Source organism: Electrophorus electricus, chromosome 9, assembly GCF_013358815.1.
Source record: "Electrophorus electricus isolate fEleEle1 chromosome 9, fEleEle1.pri, whole genome shotgun sequence".
Lineage (NCBI taxonomy): Eukaryota > Metazoa > Chordata > Actinopteri > Gymnotiformes > Gymnotidae > Electrophorus > Electrophorus electricus.
In genome coordinates this window covers 5,854,924-5,874,711 of record NC_049543.1, presented here as the reverse complement: position 1 = coordinate 5,874,711, position 19,788 = coordinate 5,854,924, and the positions used below count along the sequence as shown (strand labels likewise).

General features: G+C 46.7%; 1 protein-coding gene across 1 annotated transcript in view; it reads right to left on the bottom strand.

Annotated features, from left to right (window-relative positions):
* Nucleotides 1–4,273: 4,273 nt before the first annotated feature.
* Nucleotides 4,274–19,788, bottom strand: part of ppil2 (peptidylprolyl isomerase (cyclophilin)-like 2) — a 29,126-nt gene continuing 13,611 nt past the window's right edge. Inside the window, exons 12-20 of the mRNA XM_027023176.2 lie at nucleotides 17,583–17,689; nucleotides 13,891–13,980; nucleotides 13,456–13,489; nucleotides 8,932–9,049; nucleotides 8,779–8,835; nucleotides 7,236–7,308; nucleotides 5,666–5,728; nucleotides 5,368–5,510; nucleotides 4,274–4,644 (exon numbers count right to left, since the gene is read on the bottom strand). Of these exons, the coding sequence (XP_026878977.2) occupies nucleotides 4,542–4,644; nucleotides 5,368–5,510; nucleotides 5,666–5,728; nucleotides 7,236–7,308; nucleotides 8,779–8,835; nucleotides 8,932–9,049; nucleotides 13,456–13,489; nucleotides 13,891–13,980; nucleotides 17,583–17,689 (788 nt within the window). The 3' untranslated portion in view covers nucleotides 4,274–4,541. The remainder of the gene's footprint in view (nucleotides 4,645–5,367; nucleotides 5,511–5,665; nucleotides 5,729–7,235; nucleotides 7,309–8,778; nucleotides 8,836–8,931; nucleotides 9,050–13,455; nucleotides 13,490–13,890; nucleotides 13,981–17,582; nucleotides 17,690–19,788) is intronic.

Sequence of the window (19,788 nt, the reverse complement as noted above, 5' to 3'; positions counted from 1 at the left end):
TTTCTTGTGTACTGTCTACAGTATACTGTCTACAATCTCCCTCTCTCTCATGCGCGCACGCACGCGCACACACGCACACACACACACACACACACACACACACACACACGTTGCGCAGAAGTTAAGATGAATTCCTCGGTTCAAGCATTAGAGTGCCGTTAAGAGTTACAGCCTCTAGGGACATGGCTAATGCTAAATTTAGCCTGGTGTTTATTTCAGGAGCAGCATGTGTGCACCACCCACCCACCCACACATACATGCACACAGCACAGCACACACCCATCCACAGAGCAGAGCACACACAAAGAGACACTCTGTTCTAAGGCCTGGTCTCTGTTTTGCTAGTAATGAAAACATGTCATTTGGCTGACACTGTGGCCTCTTCCTCTAAATGCCCATATGTGCCATGGAGAGTTCACCCCACATATCATATACAGCATTTATCTCACACAACCTGCTGGTGGATGCCTGAGGGCCTTAGGCAAGCGTTCCCTGCCCCCAGCTCAGCTTCTCCCACAAGGCTGGCTCCCAACTCTAGCCCCAGGCTTCAGGGGGCCTCACAGCCCTTATTGGTGTTTACTCAGGGAACAGAGCATCCCCACTGGAAATCAGCTCCCTGTGGAATGGACAGGAAAAGCATTCTAACAGCACCTGGAAAAAAGGCCAGATAAACTCCTTTAAATGGGCATCTGTGTACATTTATATGTGGATTCCCACGTTATTGTATTTAATGGACTGGGTCCCTTTAAGGAGGTAAGGGCTTTCAGGTAGAGAGAGGCCTGCCTAAGTCCAACCCCAGCAGTGCGGCACCGAACCTGGTTGGGTTTGGGAGAGAGGAGCACTGCTGGAATACTGCAGCCTTTGTGCGTCCCACATAGTCAGCAACAATCCCATGCATGTACAGAAAGGAAAGCCCAGCTCAGGCATGGGAGGCGGTGTGGATCCACGACACAGGAGTCCAGATCTGGGAAGAAGCAGCTTCAAGCTGTTCCGCTCTGACTCGGACAACTGTCAGCTCCTCCGCTGCTGGTCCCAGCGAGGCAGGTGGAAAGCCGTAAGCTTGTTTTTATTACTATCTGAGGCCTGCAGGCTTGCATTTCTAGCATTTAGCAAACACTCTTATCCAGAGCGACTGGTGTTTCTGTGTAAAATAGTACGTGTGCTCACGGGGAACCGAACACACAAGTTTGGCGTCACAAGCTGCGCGCCCTACCCGAGCGTTCAGGTGAGCGCGTTAAAAGACTCACTCCTGTTTAGCAGTGTGACCTCACTGACTGACAGATGCACAGCTAGACAGACAGGAAGCGGGACATGTTGGCAGACAGATAACTGTGGTGCGGTGAGTCATCAGTCTAGCAGAATAAAAATGGAGATGTAAAAGAAGCAGCCTCTGCACACAGGCACCAGCTACAGGGGTCTGATCGCCATGCATCACACAGAATACCACTTAGATTCTACTAGCACGGAGGTGTTTAGCTCTGGACTTTAAATACAGTCTCCACTCCTAGATTTTATCTTAGGTAATTAAGTGAAGAGTTAATGGAACTGACTGGACACTTTGATGAAATGCTTCAGTCCTACCTGGAGAATATGGGCAGTGATTTTTATGCACGTGTTGTATGGTGTAAATAAAGATCCAGGGATTACAGAAAACCAGGAGCAGATTTTGGATCTGAGGGCTAGAGTTGAAAGCCGCGGCCATGAAGGCCATGCTGTCCCACGTTACATCACCTGAGCAGGGCACCGAGGAGGCGCACAGCTCTCTGCCCGTAAACCCAGGCAGCTTCTGTTAAAAAAAAAAAACCCTGATAAGGCTCTTACCGAAGAGTGACGAAAGAGGGAAAGAGAGAGATACCGGGGGACACTTGGGCCGAGGAAGAGAAAGCCAGAATGAGAGGGAGGGAAAGATGAAGAGCGCGAGAGGGCTGATCATGTTCTTTATGATTGTCTGTCCCTTTTTGTCAGACGACAAGGTGAGGGGGAACGGAAATGAGGGGGAACGGAAATTAAACGGGAGGAATGAAATATGCAGTTAAAAGTGAAAACCATGGAGAAAGATAAAGATAAAGAATGACCCATATGTGACACAGCAGGGATTCTCTTATGAGCACCGCATGCAGGGAATCGCATAGAAACATCATTTTGAAAAATATCCCTTGAAAGGGGGATATTTTCAGAGTTATATCTAAAAGTAAAAAGATCAAAGAAAATCTGTTTTTAATAGCGTAACAGTGACCTGGAAAAGAGATCCTAAATCATGTGAAGCAGGACTGGAGAAATGTGTATGCACGCTAGCGGGTCCAAAAAAAGGAATAAATACGTATCGAACACAAAGTTGTGTGCCTACACACACCCAGCCACTACACTGCTGTCAGCGCGTGAGGCTTTGTCCCCGCTGGGTTCTAAGGCCTCGCTTAGACTCACTTTAAAGATTCTATCCATCACACTCCCTCCCTTACACATGCACACATTCTCTGACTTCAACACTCATTTACAGGAATGTGTACATGAGCTGGGTCACGCATCAAGACTAGCGCACAACCCCAAAGAGCACACACACTGTTCCACATCCGCTCTACTACACATAGGCCGAATATGACGCCGTGTTGAGATACACATACAGGTGCAGTTTCACTACATCATTTGCATACACACACACACACACACACACACACACACACACAGTGTGGGTAGAGTGGAGATGGCACAGGGCCCATATCTGCCAGGGAAGACCCTTCTGTAACAGCAGCCACTCAACAGCCACTGTTGAGCTGCTAACAGCAACCAGACAAAGAGCGGTTACCTGCCATCAGCCAATCGGCTGATCTCTGGAGCAGCTGTGCTCCCAGCATGCACGGGCAGGCGTTCCGAGCACACGTATGCCGCGGGTGTTTTGTTCTCTTGCCCTTAAACGTCAGCCTTTCTTGTTCTATGCAACGCTGTAGTTTTACGCTTCGGTATTTCATGACTAGACCAGCAATGACAGCAGAGGATGAGCGATGTTGTCAGCAGTGCTGACCTGAGAGATCATCGCGTAACGGGCGGGATCAGGACCAGGGAACTGAGGATGGTCTAGTGCAACACAGAAGGTGAATCGGAGGGGCTTCCCCGGGGCCAGTTAGGGGGTTTGAAGGTTCGGCCATTTCCTCAATCACTGCTTCTGCGCCTTTTTTTAGTTGCAAAGTAAGCATGCTTTTTTTTTTTTTTTATATATCATTTTAGTCATTCACAATGTGGAAGTCTTTTGTTCTACCATTTGACATCCTGATGAACAGCGCCTGAACTGCCCTGCGTCTCATCATAACCTTGCTTTCTAGCTTTGCCTCCATTTCACGTCAAACATTGAAAACGTCCATTCCTACGCAAAGATGCCTCGTACTTATTTTTTAATTACCACTTTGTAAGTTTGTTAGCTTCATTTTTATCTAGACTAATTATATATGGATTTTCTTTGCTATTGTCGTCACTTCATTGAAGCAACAATTAATTTACCTGAATATGGTTGTAGGCTACTCTTCCACGTCTGGGTAGGTTGAGGTGTCCATTTGTGAAGAGCTGACTGTATCCCAGTACCACTGAATATAAAAATAACTCCCGAGAGATTTGCTGTAACACCAAGCTGCCTGGGACTACCAAACATGAATGTTTTAGTGGAGTCCGCGACGTTTCCTCGATCTGTATGAGATGACTTGGTTCAGGGGATATAACGTTTCACTAAGAAATTACTCCCAGCCATCAAAGATTCATAAAGTGAGTCCTTCCTAATTAACGATTAACATGTGTTTACCAATGTGTGGCGTGTGGGAGATCTCGTGTTCGATACACCTGACACATGATGCCAGATCAGACTTTGACCAGTTGTTTGCCCAAGACACCCCCTCTGTCAGACTAGCATTACATAACTGACAGCGACAGCCACCCATAAGGCTTGTCTCCCACCTATACACACATACACCCACACACACACAGAGGGAGTGAGAGCCAAAAAGACCTCCGTGTTTGTTGTACAAAAAAAGACGAGTTCCTAGACAATACTGCAGAAACTGGTACATTCTAGGACAGTTGTCTTTCTGGGTTTGAGGACTTCCTTTGAAAGCACCTGCATAATGTCAGCGTTTGGAAGGCCACACAGATGGCACACGACCAAGGTGGGACATCAGGATGGAGAAGGACCACTCCTGCACTGACCGACAGAGGGTGGGCACCGCTGTGGATGAACTACAGACTGTAAAGGATGGACACACTCCCAGCATGAAACGAGACGACAACAAGCTTTTGGAAAATGGATTTATTTCTGGCATAAAATACGTCAACTTTGCCAAATAAACAATTGTTGTTCAAATAAGAAACAGAAAAAAAATACAAGGAGGACTATTTTACAATAATTGTGTGACAGATGTGATCTTTTATTTAAAAAAAAGAAAAAAAACAGCTGAACCAAACCTTAGCTAAAACTACAAAATCGTCCCAAAAGAAGTGAGAAGCATGAGAATCAGTCTGCAGAGAGTCCATACTGTCTGCCGGTGAGCTGAGATGCTTGGCTACCATGAGCTAAAGTCACCGAAGTCACTCCTACCTTTGATCTTCTTGCTTGCTGATTGACTGGTGGAGGCTTTACAGTCATCATCCACCACAGAGCGCTTCCTGAGACACACACACACACATACATACACATACATACACATACATACACACACACACACACACACACACACACACACACACACACACACACACACAGAGAGAGAGAGAGAGAGAGAGAGAGAGAGAGAGAGAATTAACCTGCATGCATTGCAACAGGAAAATTCAGAGTAAATAGTACGGATCCCATTAGAATGAACAGAGTGGGGGAACTAAGACTAGCAAAGCTTGTTAGTGTCTGTTTTTAGGTGCGTGTGTGTGTGTGTGTGTGTGAGAGTGGAAAAGAGAATGCGATGTGTCTACAGCAACTCTTGTACAGCTGGTTTGTGTGTGTGTGTGTGTGTGTGTGTGTGTTTGTGTTTCTGCATGTGAGAGAGAGCGAGGGGGGGGATCAGTTGGGGGGTGGGGGTGGGGCAGGATAATTATAGTGATGTCCCACTGCTTCCATGGTGAGCTTTGTTCATATCCTGAACCCTACTGAGCAATGTTACACCCCCAAACACCCGCTGATCTATACTCTCACACAGGCCCGTGAGCTGTCTCTCTCGCGCACGATGATTCTTAATTTCTAGCCTAGTCTCCTCCAACCCCAGGCAACCATAACGAGGCTTCACCATGCCTCAGAAGCAGTGATGGAAGCTTGAAGTGGAACCCGAGGGACAGAGGACAGCCTTCACCCTGGCTGTGCGGGGGAGCCCTCATTACAGAGTGTGCATGCAGACTCACGCCGCCGCCATGTTGATGTACTTGCCGACCCCGGGCCTGTAGGTTTTGGGCTGCTGTTCGCCTTTGTCTTTGCTGAGAGAGGTGGAGCTCTGGGCTCGCTCCTCCTCCTGCCTCTGAGTCTCCTTCTCCCGCTCGGCAGCTATCTGCAGCATGCGCGCACACATAAGCAAGCAAAGTGACAAGTCTCACATTATGACATGAAACATTACGACCTAGCATGCACTCATGTTGAAATATGGAGGTTTATAGTGGCAGGGCCATACAGCCCTTCCCCCACGAGCCATAAACACACGCAAACCTGTGCATCCGCCTCCTCATACGGATCCACAAACACGGTAGTTCTTAGCAGCTTAATCTCAGCCTGTAAAGGGAGGTGGGGCAGAGAGACATAAATCAATCAGGGGTTTTAGCACAACCACTGAGGGTGTCTGAAGAACGGAATGCCTGAAATAAATGAGAAGAGCTCACACAGTGCAGGATTGCGTGCTGACTGGCTACCACACACATTGCAGGGGTGCATGCTGACCGGCTACCCCCCCCCACACACACACTGCAGGAGTGTGTGCTGTCCCGCTACCAAACACACACACACACACACACACACACACAGCAGGGGTGTGGGCTGCCCGGTTAACACCTGCCCACCCACACCCACAGCACACTACACCACACTGTACCTAGTAGCTAAGAAAATGGACACATTTGTTAGAAAAGCAGTCAACATGCACATTCATTCATTTGCATACTAATAATCAATGTAACACTTTTATTTTAAAACACTGCTTTGATATCCTACATACCAGAGATACACATGTACACCCAGAAATAAACGTGGTCATGTGTCACTCATGCCTGTATTTCTAGACTACATTTGAGAGATGTAGACCAGCAATGTAAGGGCCTGTAAAACACCCAGTGATGTCACGAGAAATAAAAACTCCATCCTAACAAACTGCTGACACAATGTTAGCTGATTATGTGATAATCTTATTTTCGGTCTCTTTCTGCTACAAAAATATTTTTGTACACACTGAATTAAAACTCAGCATTTGTCATTTTTATTATGTGGCACTAATGGTTTACTGCTGCATTATGTCTGTATAAACTTGTTTTTGTAGCAAACTAATGCGATACATATCATGTATTGTAAAAAGTATCAGGGTATTGCATTTTTGATGATATTGCCCACCCCTGCCTATGGAAGGTTTGTGCGCTGATGAGTCATCTACAGCCCTGAGTTTTTCACAACTAGCTCTAGCTTTAAATCTAAATTGCCTTCACCAAACTGCTCAATCTGATAGTGGGTATCTTCTCCCTGAAAGTCCGGTCCAATTTCCCCAGTGAGAATGATTCAACAGGCACAAGAGCATTCAGAGAACTGAAGCTATTCAGAGACACAAGGCTGTAGCACTCTGACTGCCTCTAACAGCTGAGACTACAACGCAGCCATTCAGAGGGGCTCTCAGAGACCTGCTCAGCGAGGCGCATGGTCACTCTCACACCCATACAACCTCCGATAAGTCTGTACGCAAGCTCAGCAGATCGCAGGATTGGGCGGGGGGGGGAGCACAATTTTTTGCCACAGCTGCAGTGCAGGATGAGCGGATGAGTGAATGACTAAATAAATACTTAATAAAAAAATTCAAGACAATCAGCTCCAAGAGTACAAGTGAGGGGTAATCCCAATGAGAACTCCTCCTTCAGTGCCAAAGGTGTGTGGTGTGAGCTCAGGTGTGCGACGCAGTGGGGTAGCGGGCTAGGGTATCCACGAGGCACGCCTTCAGCACCCAGCCACGCTTCCCTGCTCGCTGCGGCTCCTCTCGGGGACAGGGACTCGTGTCACAGTGGAGGAGAGCTGGAGCACGTACCTTGGGCCGGTCTGTTTTAGGGTCGCTCTCCACGTTCTCCATTGCTGTGAGGGTCCCAAATCCACCCACCACTCTGAAAGACACAGAGAGACAGAGAGAGAGAGCGAGAGAGAGAGAGAGAGAGGGAGAGAAAATCAGAAATCTTGCACAGGATTGCCCCAGCTAGAGGAGATAATGCAAACTGGCTCCTAGAAACTGCTAGAAAATTAGCCAGCAAGGAATTAGGCACACTATAAATCTGGTCAGGAAGTGGGTGCAGGTGATATCCAAGAAACTTCAAAAAGTAAATGTTAAGGTGCGAAAAGATGTTGTGAAATGGTAAAAACAGTACAACACTAAACACAGAGCGAGAGAGAGATACAGAAAGGTCCAAGGATGTCAACACGCCATGGTTTACACAAAACTGTGTCCTGCATATGGTTTTGGAAAAAGACACTACCTAACCCCATACAAGCAAGCTATAAACAAGCACGTTTGTATTACTTTTCCAGTAACAGATGGTTGACTGTTGGCCAATTAACTATAAACTTCCCGTTAAGGAATAACGATTTATTTATATTTTAAAGGCACACTCATTTAAACTATTTCATGACCAAGAAAATAAAACCTGAAAATAAAGCTAATCCAAGTTAGAAAAGTATTTATAATGTGCAAATTGCAATTTATACAAGAAGTAAAACAGACCAGCACCTAATTACTTGCATAATATGGCCCATGGCACCATTATTAAGGAGGCACACATGTACAGAATTCTTTCCTCTTTTCCAGCTGTTCCTTCGGGGCCTCTGGTTGCCGTGGGAGAGCTTGGGTTTGCACCCCCCCCCTCAATAAGCTAGTGGTACAGGGGTGTGTACGCATGTGGGTGGGTGGGGGGGCGGGTGTTGTTTGCTTTCTGCTCTCTATCCAAATGGAAGTGTGTGCGTTTCCCTGAATAAGGGGGAGGGAGTATGTTCCTGTGTGCAGAGGTTAGCCGTGCTTGGCAAATACAGTAGGATGAAGATCCTTCAGTATATCAATGCAAGCGTAAGGATGGGGTGTGTGTGTGAGTGTGTGAGAGAGAGAGAGAATTGTTGGTTCAGACTTATGCTGACAAGTCTCTGAATTCCTCAGCTAGAGCCCAAGGATTACAACTCACTGCCAAATGGGCAAGACAGTTGGTGAACGAGGGAGGTAAGATTTATGTGTGTGTGTGTGTGTGTGTGTGTGTGTGTGTGTGTGTGTGTGTGTGTGTGTGTGTGTGTGTGTGTGTGTGATCATTCTGGTGTTCTGGAATGTTCTAGCTAAACAACAGGCATGCTTTTCCCTAGGATAAGCCTTGCAGTGAGCACAGCAAATAAGACATTTATGACTGACTCAGTCATTATGCAGGGTGCACGCTCATGCACAAACAGAGCACCATACACATAATAAACAAGAACATATGAACACACATGCTGGATGACAGGCATTCCTCACTAGCACCTTATACACACACTGCTGGGGCGGAGGCCCTGGGCAAAGCAAAGGCTGTTTCCAATCTTAACTCAACCAAAGGTACAGTCACCTGCCAAATACGGTGTGCTTTCTGTCCAGGTACGTGCACGAACGGAAGGTTATAAAGCTGGAGGGAGAGAGAGAGAGAGAGAGAGAACGTTAAAGAGAACGAGATATGCCATCACCTTTCCTACCGTCACTGTGTGGGGGTGAACACACTCACAACTGGGATTTGTTGGTGTTGGGCCCCGAGTTGGCCATGCTCAGTACCCCCCGGCCCGTGTGAGACAGGTTGGGCTTGAACTCGTCCGCAAATGGCTTCCCCCAGAAGGACTCGCCGCCTAGTGTGAGGACAGAGCCACACAACCAAGGTGTCGCAGTGAGGAGGAGGAGGACAAGCGGGAATGAGGAAGCAAGAAAAAAAGCAAAGCAATGAGGAAAAAAAATGAAAAACAGAAGACAGACTTGTTATGCCAGAGGGGCATCATTTGTTTGTCTGTCATAAACAGTGGTACATAACATAACACAATGTAGCGCTAATAGCCTGCCACTACAGACGATTGCACTTGCTACCACTGCTGTGCTTTTTTACGCATCTTGCACAAGTGCATAGCAACAAAACATACATTCAGTTCTAAACACCACATGTCTGGGAGAAGCAGACATAATAAAATACCACGGACACATTAAGTGCGATGACCGGGACAAACTCTACAAAATACAACGTTGCGAATGGTCGCTGTGGGGGAACACCAAGCGGCATCACACTCAGCGTGCCGTCATTTCGTCCATACACCGCACTGGTGCTCGCTTTCTCACAAACAACCTCCCCCATGCTGAAGCCCCCCAGAGCTGGTGCGCTAATTAACTCATCATCCAGCCCAATAAAAGCCCTGTGGGACGGTCTGCTCTCGGCGAGCGGCTGTATCTGTGCACGTGTGTGCAGACCTAACGCCGCCATCCTCGGTCCAAACCAGCACCTCTCAACTACACCCGATTAAGTACACTCATGCCCAGAGTTCTAAGGACACAAAAGTATCGGACCCCTCTCGCAGGAGATGATCTCTGATTCTTCTCCCTCATTCGCATGCCAATTCCCATAGAGCGCGAATTAACAGGCTGAACCTGGATCGGACTCTTAACGGCTGGCCCGGCAGCTGCTGGAACCACACTGAGATGTGTTTGCTGCTCACCAATCTGCTTTTAAAAGTTGCATGGCCTCGTAAACATTCCCTGGATGGCATTTCTGCATAATTTATGAGCCCACTGACATTTGCAGAGACCAATCCCCCCCCCCCAAAACCACAGTCTTGATTAAAAAGGGAGGGGCGAAAGCATATGAGGATGAAACTCCTGTCACCGCAAATCAAAGCTGATCAGAAAACAAGCTCCAGCACAACTGTCACACAGCTAACTACACTCTGAAAGAAGCAAACTTGTGTGAGGGGGTAATAAGGCGACTTGTGTCATTCATTACTGTTCCAGGTGATCTCTCGAAACGGCTCAAGGCAAAGCAGCTGTTTTTGTAAATGACTGCACACGTCATATTCAATCACCACCCACTTCATTAAACGCACTCATTTCTCAGAGATGCCCGCTAAGCGCACATCTGCTGCGATGCACAGGCTGTGTCAGCCACCTTTCAACTCTCAATTAAGGTTCGGTTAGTGCCCGCAGGACTGGCGCTGATTGGATCTTTTTCAAGCCGGCGGGAACGCCGACACGTGTACAGACTCCTGCGGCCTGGAGGTGCCTGGCGCTCTCATAGCAGTGCAATGCCCACTACCACACCACCACGGCGTCAGAGCCCATGCGGTGTCATGAAGGCTCTGCCAGTCGGCCAATATCCGGTCGGAAGTGATCCGATATTGACTCTAAAGTGCCCAATCAAACTAACAAGGACGATCCCTTTGGGTTTTTTCCCCACGAATATAAAACTATATTCAGTGAAAGCTATATTCACTCAGCTGGATCAAAGAACAGATCCATGCAGCCCTCATGTCATGAGAGAGAGAGAGAGATGCACACACATGCACTTGGGCATGTGCATCTGAGGTTGTATTTCAGCGCACGTGTGAGATTGCGTACTCGTTAGGGTTGCCAGGGTAACCGTGTTAGCACGTCTATCTATCCAATGCGTGTTGATCTGTGCATGATGCTCTAATTTGATCAGTGGTATAATGGAATTATTGTGTCGAGTCTATAAGGCGTCATTCTTTCAAAGGACAACTTGTCAAAGCAGCCATGAAAGAGCACTGTTACTATAGACAACAATGTACAACTAGCCTCTGGTGTAGAAGCCTCACCAATCAGGCTTTCAAAAGGTTTGCATGAATGAGAAAAGTTACTTACACGGGCTTTCCTGAAAAGATGTCTCCAGCTGGCAAACAGGAGATGCCCTTCTGGCATTACAGTTGAAAATTGTGCGGGCTATTAGAGTTTTAAATCAGCTATGCCCGATTTACAGTCTAAGCAGTGTATTTTTGTCTTTAAAAGGTATTGTCTCTGCTGTTCTGCTTAACAGGTTCAAAGCTGTGACTGAGCACACAACTGAATAGGGTTTAAAACATGCCTCTCTTACCCATACACACCTGTTGTGTTTAGAAGCACAGTAGAAAACACACAAACACACACGGTAGGTTCACGTCTACCGATTTAGAGAGCTCAATGCTACATAGCTAAAGGTGACCTTTCCTATCTGCCAGGATGTTACCCAAGTGTGTCTGTGAATTTGAAAACAAGAGTGAGGGAAAGAGGGGTGTGTGTGTGTGTGTGTGTGTGTGTGTGAGAGAGGAAGAGAGACAGACACCTGTATATGGTTGTGTGCGCAACATCTTTACAAAACGATGCTCCAAAACATGTAGTTGTTGGGTTTCCAACTACAAGGGCGTTAACACATGCAGTCTTTCTAATAAATGTCATTAGGTGGACTCCCCAGTCCCATGAAGGCCCTGTTTATACATACATATAGTGTAATAAATCTACAACAGCCAGCATACACATTGTAGCGCAGCCTCACTGAAGCTGTGAACGTCTCACTTGCAGCACTGCGTGCTAACAGAGGTGTGAGATGAAGCCCGCAAGGCCTACGGAGATCACCTTCAGGCTTTGACTCGCCTGGACTCCTCCCCAGAAGAAATGACTCGCCTGGACTCCAACACAAACTTCACTCCTTGTGCGGCCATTTTGGCCCTTCCTGTCTGTCCCCAACCTGTCCGCCACTAAGGAAGCTTGGCTGGTGAGCGGAAGCGTGGGTTTGTTCCAGTACTGACAGAGGATCAGGTAGGAGAGAATTACTCCCCAACTCTGGCCAGTTTATAACAGCAATCCGGCTAGCCAGTAAGCAAGCCATTCATGTCCGAAAAACCTCACACAGCTGGCGTGTTCACCCCAGCCAGCAGGGAAGCGTCTTTCACACACGGAGATACCTGGATATAGCGTCTTTGTGTCTGCCTCTAAACCCGAGTTCCTGTTTGGATGAGGCTGATGCATTTTTAATGATGTGAACTCTATATATATCCACCTAGCAGGCCTCTACTGATGGGCTGTTCATCCTTACGAACACGTCCTTTCAGCACGCCGCTCCAGTGCTGGCGCACCCCCCCCCAAAACACGCGCCACACGTCCGGACACGGTGGAATCCTCCGGAAACCAATGGAACAACACGTGCGATGCTGAACGAGCTCTTACAGCATGTACAACTGGAGAGTACTGTGCGAATAGTCCCCTACATATCCAGTCCAGTTCGTCTGATTGCGCTTTACGCCTTTCGACTTCTATCCTTCCAATCTCACCAGCCGATTTTACAGCTTCCTTCCAACAACAGATGCTCCCAAAGGTGTCACTGACATGAAGTTTCTCTCCAAAAACCCCTAATTGGATTGGATTAGTTTATCAGGAGGACGCATAAACATATTTCCGCAGCGATAAAACTCTCACATCCAGACAGCAATAAAATTAACAAAAACCTAGATGCGCCTGTAGCTGCCATCATAAACGCCCCGTTAAGAAAGTCTGTGGGCTCTTGCTTTTCCTCATCTCCTTTCCCTACCTCGTATAGCTCTTATCGGTTGGGTGTGGGGTTTGCTTTACCATCCAGACCTACTAAATGGTCAAGACATTCTTCAAAAGCGTCCGTTTGACATTTTGTGTTTCAGAGTGTGTTTCATATCTGGGAGAGAGTCATGGATACGTACACCAAGATACTAAACACGGCGAGCAGCAGTCAAAGCCCCTCCTCCCACAAGGCATGAAAAATGATGCAAACGGGGGGGCATTCAACACTGAGCCATTTCATACCCTTCCGAGAATGCTGGAGCGTGTTTACACACTGCCTTGCAGCCTGCTGTGGGGACAGGCCTGCCCCATGTGCATCCGTGCGCCGCATCTTAAGCCCTTTCTGAGCTGCACTTGCTGTGTCGTGTGATTGAACAAGGCTCTGGCGCTTGCGTAGGTGACCGCTCAATGCCTAGAAGTGCTGGGATTTCTTTGGACAAAATAATTGATTTCCGGCTGTGGCCGGCTTCAAAGTTGATGTCTGACATGAAGAATGACCTACGCGATGACCCCCGCGTCCTCGCAGCCACGCCGCAGGAGCGATGGCGTCTCCGCGAGCACATCTCCAGAAACGCCACCGGGTGGGCCTTTCCCAACCGAAACGATCCGGCCGCGATGGGGTACCAGGAGCGGGCGACAGCACTTGTGCATGCAAACAACTACAACGGAGATGGACAGAAAGTTGTATTACCTGTTCCGGTGCCTGTGGGGTCCCCCCCCTGAATCTGAAAAACAAAATGACCACGTGTAACAATTCAGGATGGACAAACAGACTTCATATACAAATAGTCATGGACGTGTATACGGAGCGTATATTTGAGCCAGTGTAAAATCAGTGCTCAAGACGACTTGGTCTCCAGTAGAGCACAGCTCAGACTTATAACAGAGAGACAGACACGGACATAAATAATGCAAGCAGGCTCCGCTGGAGAGACCGCGCCCCTCGATACACCCAGAAGTATGAAGTTATTGCGACACCCATCCTGCTTCTGCAGACGATGCCCTGCGACTTCCACGTCTGATGCCACCTACATCTAGTTTGCATCTGGTTCGTGCGGACATCAGGGCACCCTAGCGTGCGGGGCCCGGGACCGACTGTCGGGACACGGGCTGACCCTGCTCTTACCATGAAGTTTCGGATGGAGCGGTGAAATACTGTCCCGTCGTAGTAAGCCTTCTTACACAGCTTTATGAAGTTTTCGCCAGCTTTGGGCACCTGAAAAGAGAAAGCAGGACTGCTGAAATATGATCCTGCGTACACGCATACAGCTACACACTCCCCATCCCGGACGCATACGCAAATAAGAACTTGATCAGAAACAGCTTGTACTCCTGTGTGTTTTGCCATATATTGCTATTTGGGTCTGCAGTCACACAGATCTTCACCAGTGCTCCATTTTGGAAAGCTGGCTGGATATTTTATGGGCAGCAGATGGGACCAGACTAAACTAACCAGAGATAAATGTGGGAGTGGGTAAATTGTGTATAAAAAAAAAAAAAAAAAAAGAAAGAAAAAAAGAAAAAAAAAAGGGGGGGGGGGTAAGTACAATTAATATAATTACAAGCTATAATTGTGTAAAAACACAGCTACTGGGTGTACACAAACACACGTAGAGCTCTGGGAAAAATGAAGAGATCACGCCAGTATCCCATCTCTATATGTATGGCAGCCATTTCACTCCAACACAGACACCTCTTTCTACTTACTGAGGTGCTAAGTAGGTGATCACCTGAACCACATCTTATATAGAGAGCAATATGAAGGCCCAGTGGAGAGCAGGCCGACTTTTGAAAGCTGAAATTCAGAGACAGGAAAATCTGTGGTACTCTAATAAATACTGATGTCTGAACTCTTCCAAAGTTATCAGGAACGGGTTGTTTAAAATGGAATAACTCATTTTCCTTGCAGCACTTGTGGACTGAAAACACCGTTTCTTATGTTATTTTATCCAGCTGTTTTTTTCTTCAAATAAATGTGTTTGGATAGAGGTCCTTCATCAGCTGTGCAAGCAATGTTCTGGTAGAACTAAACATTCTGGCAAACTGTTAGAGAAATAATAACAGGGCCAAACCCAGAGCCTGTCTGAGTCACCAATGGTCCCCCCTACTGTGAGTTATTACTAGAAATTCTACAAGGTAGAAAAGGCTGGGAGCCTGTGTAGCTGCTGCAGAGGAAATCACTATGGTGATGAGATATTTATGCCCTGCCTTTGACTGCACAGAGCTGTGGGATATGGCTCTTTCTTCCCCTGTCCACAATATTGCAGTCATTTCAGAGGCTTTTTGGAAGATCAGAGCCCTGCAAGATTCGCATAATTAACCCTCCCATCCTATACGTGTCGTGTGTGCAGACACCTTTCTCCAGCAGAACCTCCAGGCAATGAGATGCAAAAAATACACACACACACACACTTGAATCTTGCTGCTGCGTTTACAACACACACACACACACACACACACACACTTGAATCTCGCTGCTGCGTTTACAACACACACACACACAGAGCATCCAATTAACAGAAAATAGACCAAAAAAAAAACACAGCCAAACAAACAAATAAATAAATAGTTCATTAAACAAACAAAACAAAAAAATCACTAATCAATGATTCATGGGAAAAGGGAGTAATGTTATTTCATATGCCATAAAACTGTAAATTGTAAAAACAGAGGGAGGTTAGTAGAGCAAAATAAAAACATTAATTCATAAACAGGAAGGCACAAATAGAAACTGTGTGTGGTGCAAAGAATAAGAGTGGTGGGGCTAGGGGAGGGGCTACAGGCAAGGGGAGGGGCTACAGGCAAGGGGAGGGGCTACAGGCAAGTGGGAGGAAGGAGGACAGAGGAGAGTAATTTTATCATCACTGGGACTTCTTTTCTTTATCCTGATTTGACAAGGAGATGGCCAATGAAGAAACACAAAAACAGTGCCTGGTTACTGAGGCCAAGACTGAGGAGAGCTGTCTCTATGACTCACCCCTACTGACAGGCACACACACACAGCACAGTTTCAGTAGGAGAGACCACCCCCCCCCCCCCCCCCCCCCCCGCTAACAGGAAAAAAAAGGGGAGAGGGAGAGAGAGAGAGAGAAGTAATGTGTTCGGGATTGTCTGTGGGTTAGGCATAGTGTGCACCACATATGCAATAACTGACCACACACACACACACACACACACAAATTATTTTTTCATTCTCCCCCTCCCTCCCCCACTATTCGTTTTTTATTCATAAGTGTATGGATTAAAACAGAAAATGATTAGCTTTTGTCTTTGAGAGAAATATTTATGTAGTCCATCTGTAGTCCATCTACTTTTCAAGCCACTTAACAGTATGGCCCTTCAGTGAAGCCATCTGCTGAAGTAAAGGTAATGAATTAATCAATGAAGGGCCACAGAATTCCACCCAGTCCAAACACTTAACGTGCCGAGATAATTCACATTCATCTTAGCCGCCCCATTACAGACTGTTACTTCCCAGACAACAAACACTGCAGGTTTTAAAAGGTTATGATTCAGTAACATAAACAATCATATGAACTACAAAAGCTTTTGTGCAATGATTATACGTGCTTATGTTAACGACCCTTTACACTTTTGTTAACAACCAGCTTTTAAATAAATAATCAAGCAAATCAATTAGTGACGTCTTTATGAGGAATATTTTTAACTGAAAGCATTAATGAAATAAAAGTCAGGTTAAAACAGACTAAACAACGTTTCTGTAATTCTCATGTCGCAGAATGCTCTGTGTGAAAAACCCATTCAAACCTCGAGATTGCTAAAGAATAAAGGCATGTATTCATCAGAGGTAGCCGTATGACTGCACTTGCTGCGATGTATGCAGTGTAGTCACCATGGACCACTGAAGGAGTGTGACTGTGCGCCGAGTTATGGGCAAGAGCTGTCCAGGGCCAGGGCCGAGCGGAACATAACTTCACTGGAGAAGCGTTACACCTGGGAATAAATTACAAGCGCACAAGGATGCAGGGCGAGCCGGGGAAGAAAGTGGACAGAGAGCGAGTGAGCGAGGGGGGGGAATATATACCCAGAGCAGAAGAGAGCAGACAAAAAAAAAAAAAAAAAAAAAAAGTGACGAGAAGAGGAAAAGAAAACCAAGCGGGTCCAACACACCTAACGACCCCCACCGGACACAGACAGGTGTCAGTGTCGTATATTCAGCAGACACAGAAGGGAGAGTGTCGTATATTAAATGGGACATTTAGAGAGATGATGTGTCGAAGTGTCTCTCTCTGGGGGTGCGCGCGTGTTTGTGTGTGTGTGAGTGTGTGAGAGAGAGTGAGAGGCAGACAGTGAGAGATGGAGAATGACAAAAGCAGCAGTGTGAAGAGAAGAAGAAAAATATCTCACACTCAGCTTCTGCTGAGCAAGCATACATGCACAGACACACATGCACACGTGCACAGTGTCCGTTTACTACACTGCTCGTTTTAGTGCCGAGAATTGAAAGAACTTGATCGTAAGTCACGCTGCTAAAATTTCAGGACCTAGGTCGTCAGACAGCGCTGCCTCTCACTCACTCATCCACTCTTTCAAAGCCCACATAAAACAAATGTGTGTATTCACCGGTGTAGGGTGGTGGTGTCTCAGTGGTTAAGGTACTCGACTTGTAATCAGAAGGTGGCCAGTTCAAGCCCCAGCACTGCCAGGGTGTCACTGCTGGGCCCCTGAGCAAGACCCTTAACCCTCAATTGCTCAAGTTGTACTCAGTCACAACTGTAAGTCACTTTGGATAAAAGCATCAGCTAAATGCCATAAATATTCAGTCGTGTGTGTGTGCGTGAGTAAGTATAGTCCAACCTTATCACAGTGCAGTTCCAGGTTTAGATCTCCTTTGTTAGTGTGGAGGCGGACGTAGCCTTTTTTTTTCACGTACTGGTAGCGAACTGCATCCTCTGCGATAGCATCTGAACAGAGAAGTGAGAACAGAATCACCATTTTACACACAAACACACACACACAAACACACACACACACACATTAGGGCTGCACTTCTGGCCTTCACAGTACACTGCAATATGCAAAACAGCTCCTAAAACTTCTGATTTTGTTGTTTGTGTGTGCTTTGAGCATCTGGACTAATCTTAGTCGTTCCAGATGAGAGTTCTGTAGGTGTTTATGATTAAATCACAGCATTCCCATCATGCAACAATTATAAATCATTCTTGGTCCAAATAAGACAAGACGATGTTTACTAAAGTGTATTTAAGATGACATAAGCCATGTCATACCATATCTGCCACACACACACACACACACACACACACACACACACACACACACACACACACACACACAAAAAACAACAACTCCTCACTGGCCCTCCTCCGGGCGGTCCATTCCCTTTAAGCGCAGGTCCTCTACCAGAGGACTGGGAGCATAAGGTTCCTGAACTGTATCTTGGCTGTTCCCAGTACTGCGCTCTTTCGGACAGAGATCTCTGATGATCCTGGGATCTTAAAGTTTGGGGGTCACAGCTCCTAGTGCTCCGATTACCACGGGAGCCACTTTTGCCTTCACCTTCCACATCTTTTCCAGCTCTTCTCACAGTACTACCAGAAATCGGAGCTTCCAGTCCGTACTCAGCAAAGATATTTCCGTTTCCATGCCAGCCACTTATGCTCTGCCATGTACAGCCATGTACACGCTGCCTGCTTGCATCTTGCATCCCAGTTTTATGTGCTGGATTGTCTCTGTTTAAGATGCACAGCCTGCATCTGGGGTCTTGCCTGGTGTGGTAGATCACAGCCACTACTGATCCTGTATTTGGAGCTTGTTCCCATGCTGCCATGTTTAGTGCCTCTGTTCTCTTTCAGTCCAGCCTTTTCTAGCCATTGGGAGGATTTCTCCATATCAGCCATTTCCACTATTTGCCAGGACATTACCATGCTGTGGTTTATCCTCCCAGGATGGTTCCTGCTGCCTGAGGTATTGACTGGGGCCATCTTCCAGATGTACTCCTGGATCTTGGTTGTTTCATCCTAGATGGCGGCTCTGATGCTCACAAGTCCTCAGCCCCCATGCATCCATTTAGCGTGCACTCTTTCTTGTCTTGATACTGGTGTCTTCTATCTCCTCCTTTGGCCAGCTGATCCTGCCAGTGGGGTATCTGATGACTGGTAGAGCTCAGGTGTCGACAGTCCGGATCTAGTTCTTCCCATTTGGCAGACTTCTCAGGACTTGCCTCACTCTTTGTAGGTATTTGGCTATAACTGCTATCCTTGTGTCTTCCAGATTTCTATTTGCCTGTGGGATTCCAAGGTACTTGTAGCTGCTCCGAACATCTGTTATGTTACCTGCTGGTAGCATGATCCCCATATTCTAACTACCTTCTCTCTCCTTGCAACCATCAAGGATACGTTCCGATGCATTACTGCATATCTTGGTGAGATGGATTAGTGAGCTGATGTCTAGTTCACTTCTGGCATACAGCTTGATGCCATCCATATAAAGGTGGTGACTGATGGTTGCTCCATTTCGAGTTTTATCCACTGGTAAGAGGTGCTTGCATCCTCTGGTTCTCTTGCCAATGCTTTTCTGGGCCCCACTCCATATGGTACAAAAGCAGGTAATCAGCCGGAAGTTGGGTGGAACTGCTCCTGGAGGACTGTCCGGTCTTCAGTTACCCAGGGTGGGTTCCATCCAGGAGAAAAGGACCTCCACCTAAAACACCCTGTTTCTCTGTATACTTCATTACAACTTTGAATATCGCTACGAGCATCTCTTACTACAGTAGTTACTCACCATTTATACATACAGTGGTGTGAAAAAAAGTGTTTGTACCCTTCCTGAGATTTTTTTTTTTGTGCATGTTTGTCACAAATGTTTCAGATCAAGCAAATGTAAATATTAGACAAAGATAACAAGTAAACACAAAATGTAGTTTTTAAATGAAAGTTTTTATTATTAAGGGCAAAAAAATCCAAACTTACATGGCCCCATGTGAAAAAGCGATTGCCACCTAAACCTAATAACTGGTTGGGCAGCAACAACTGCAATCAAGTGT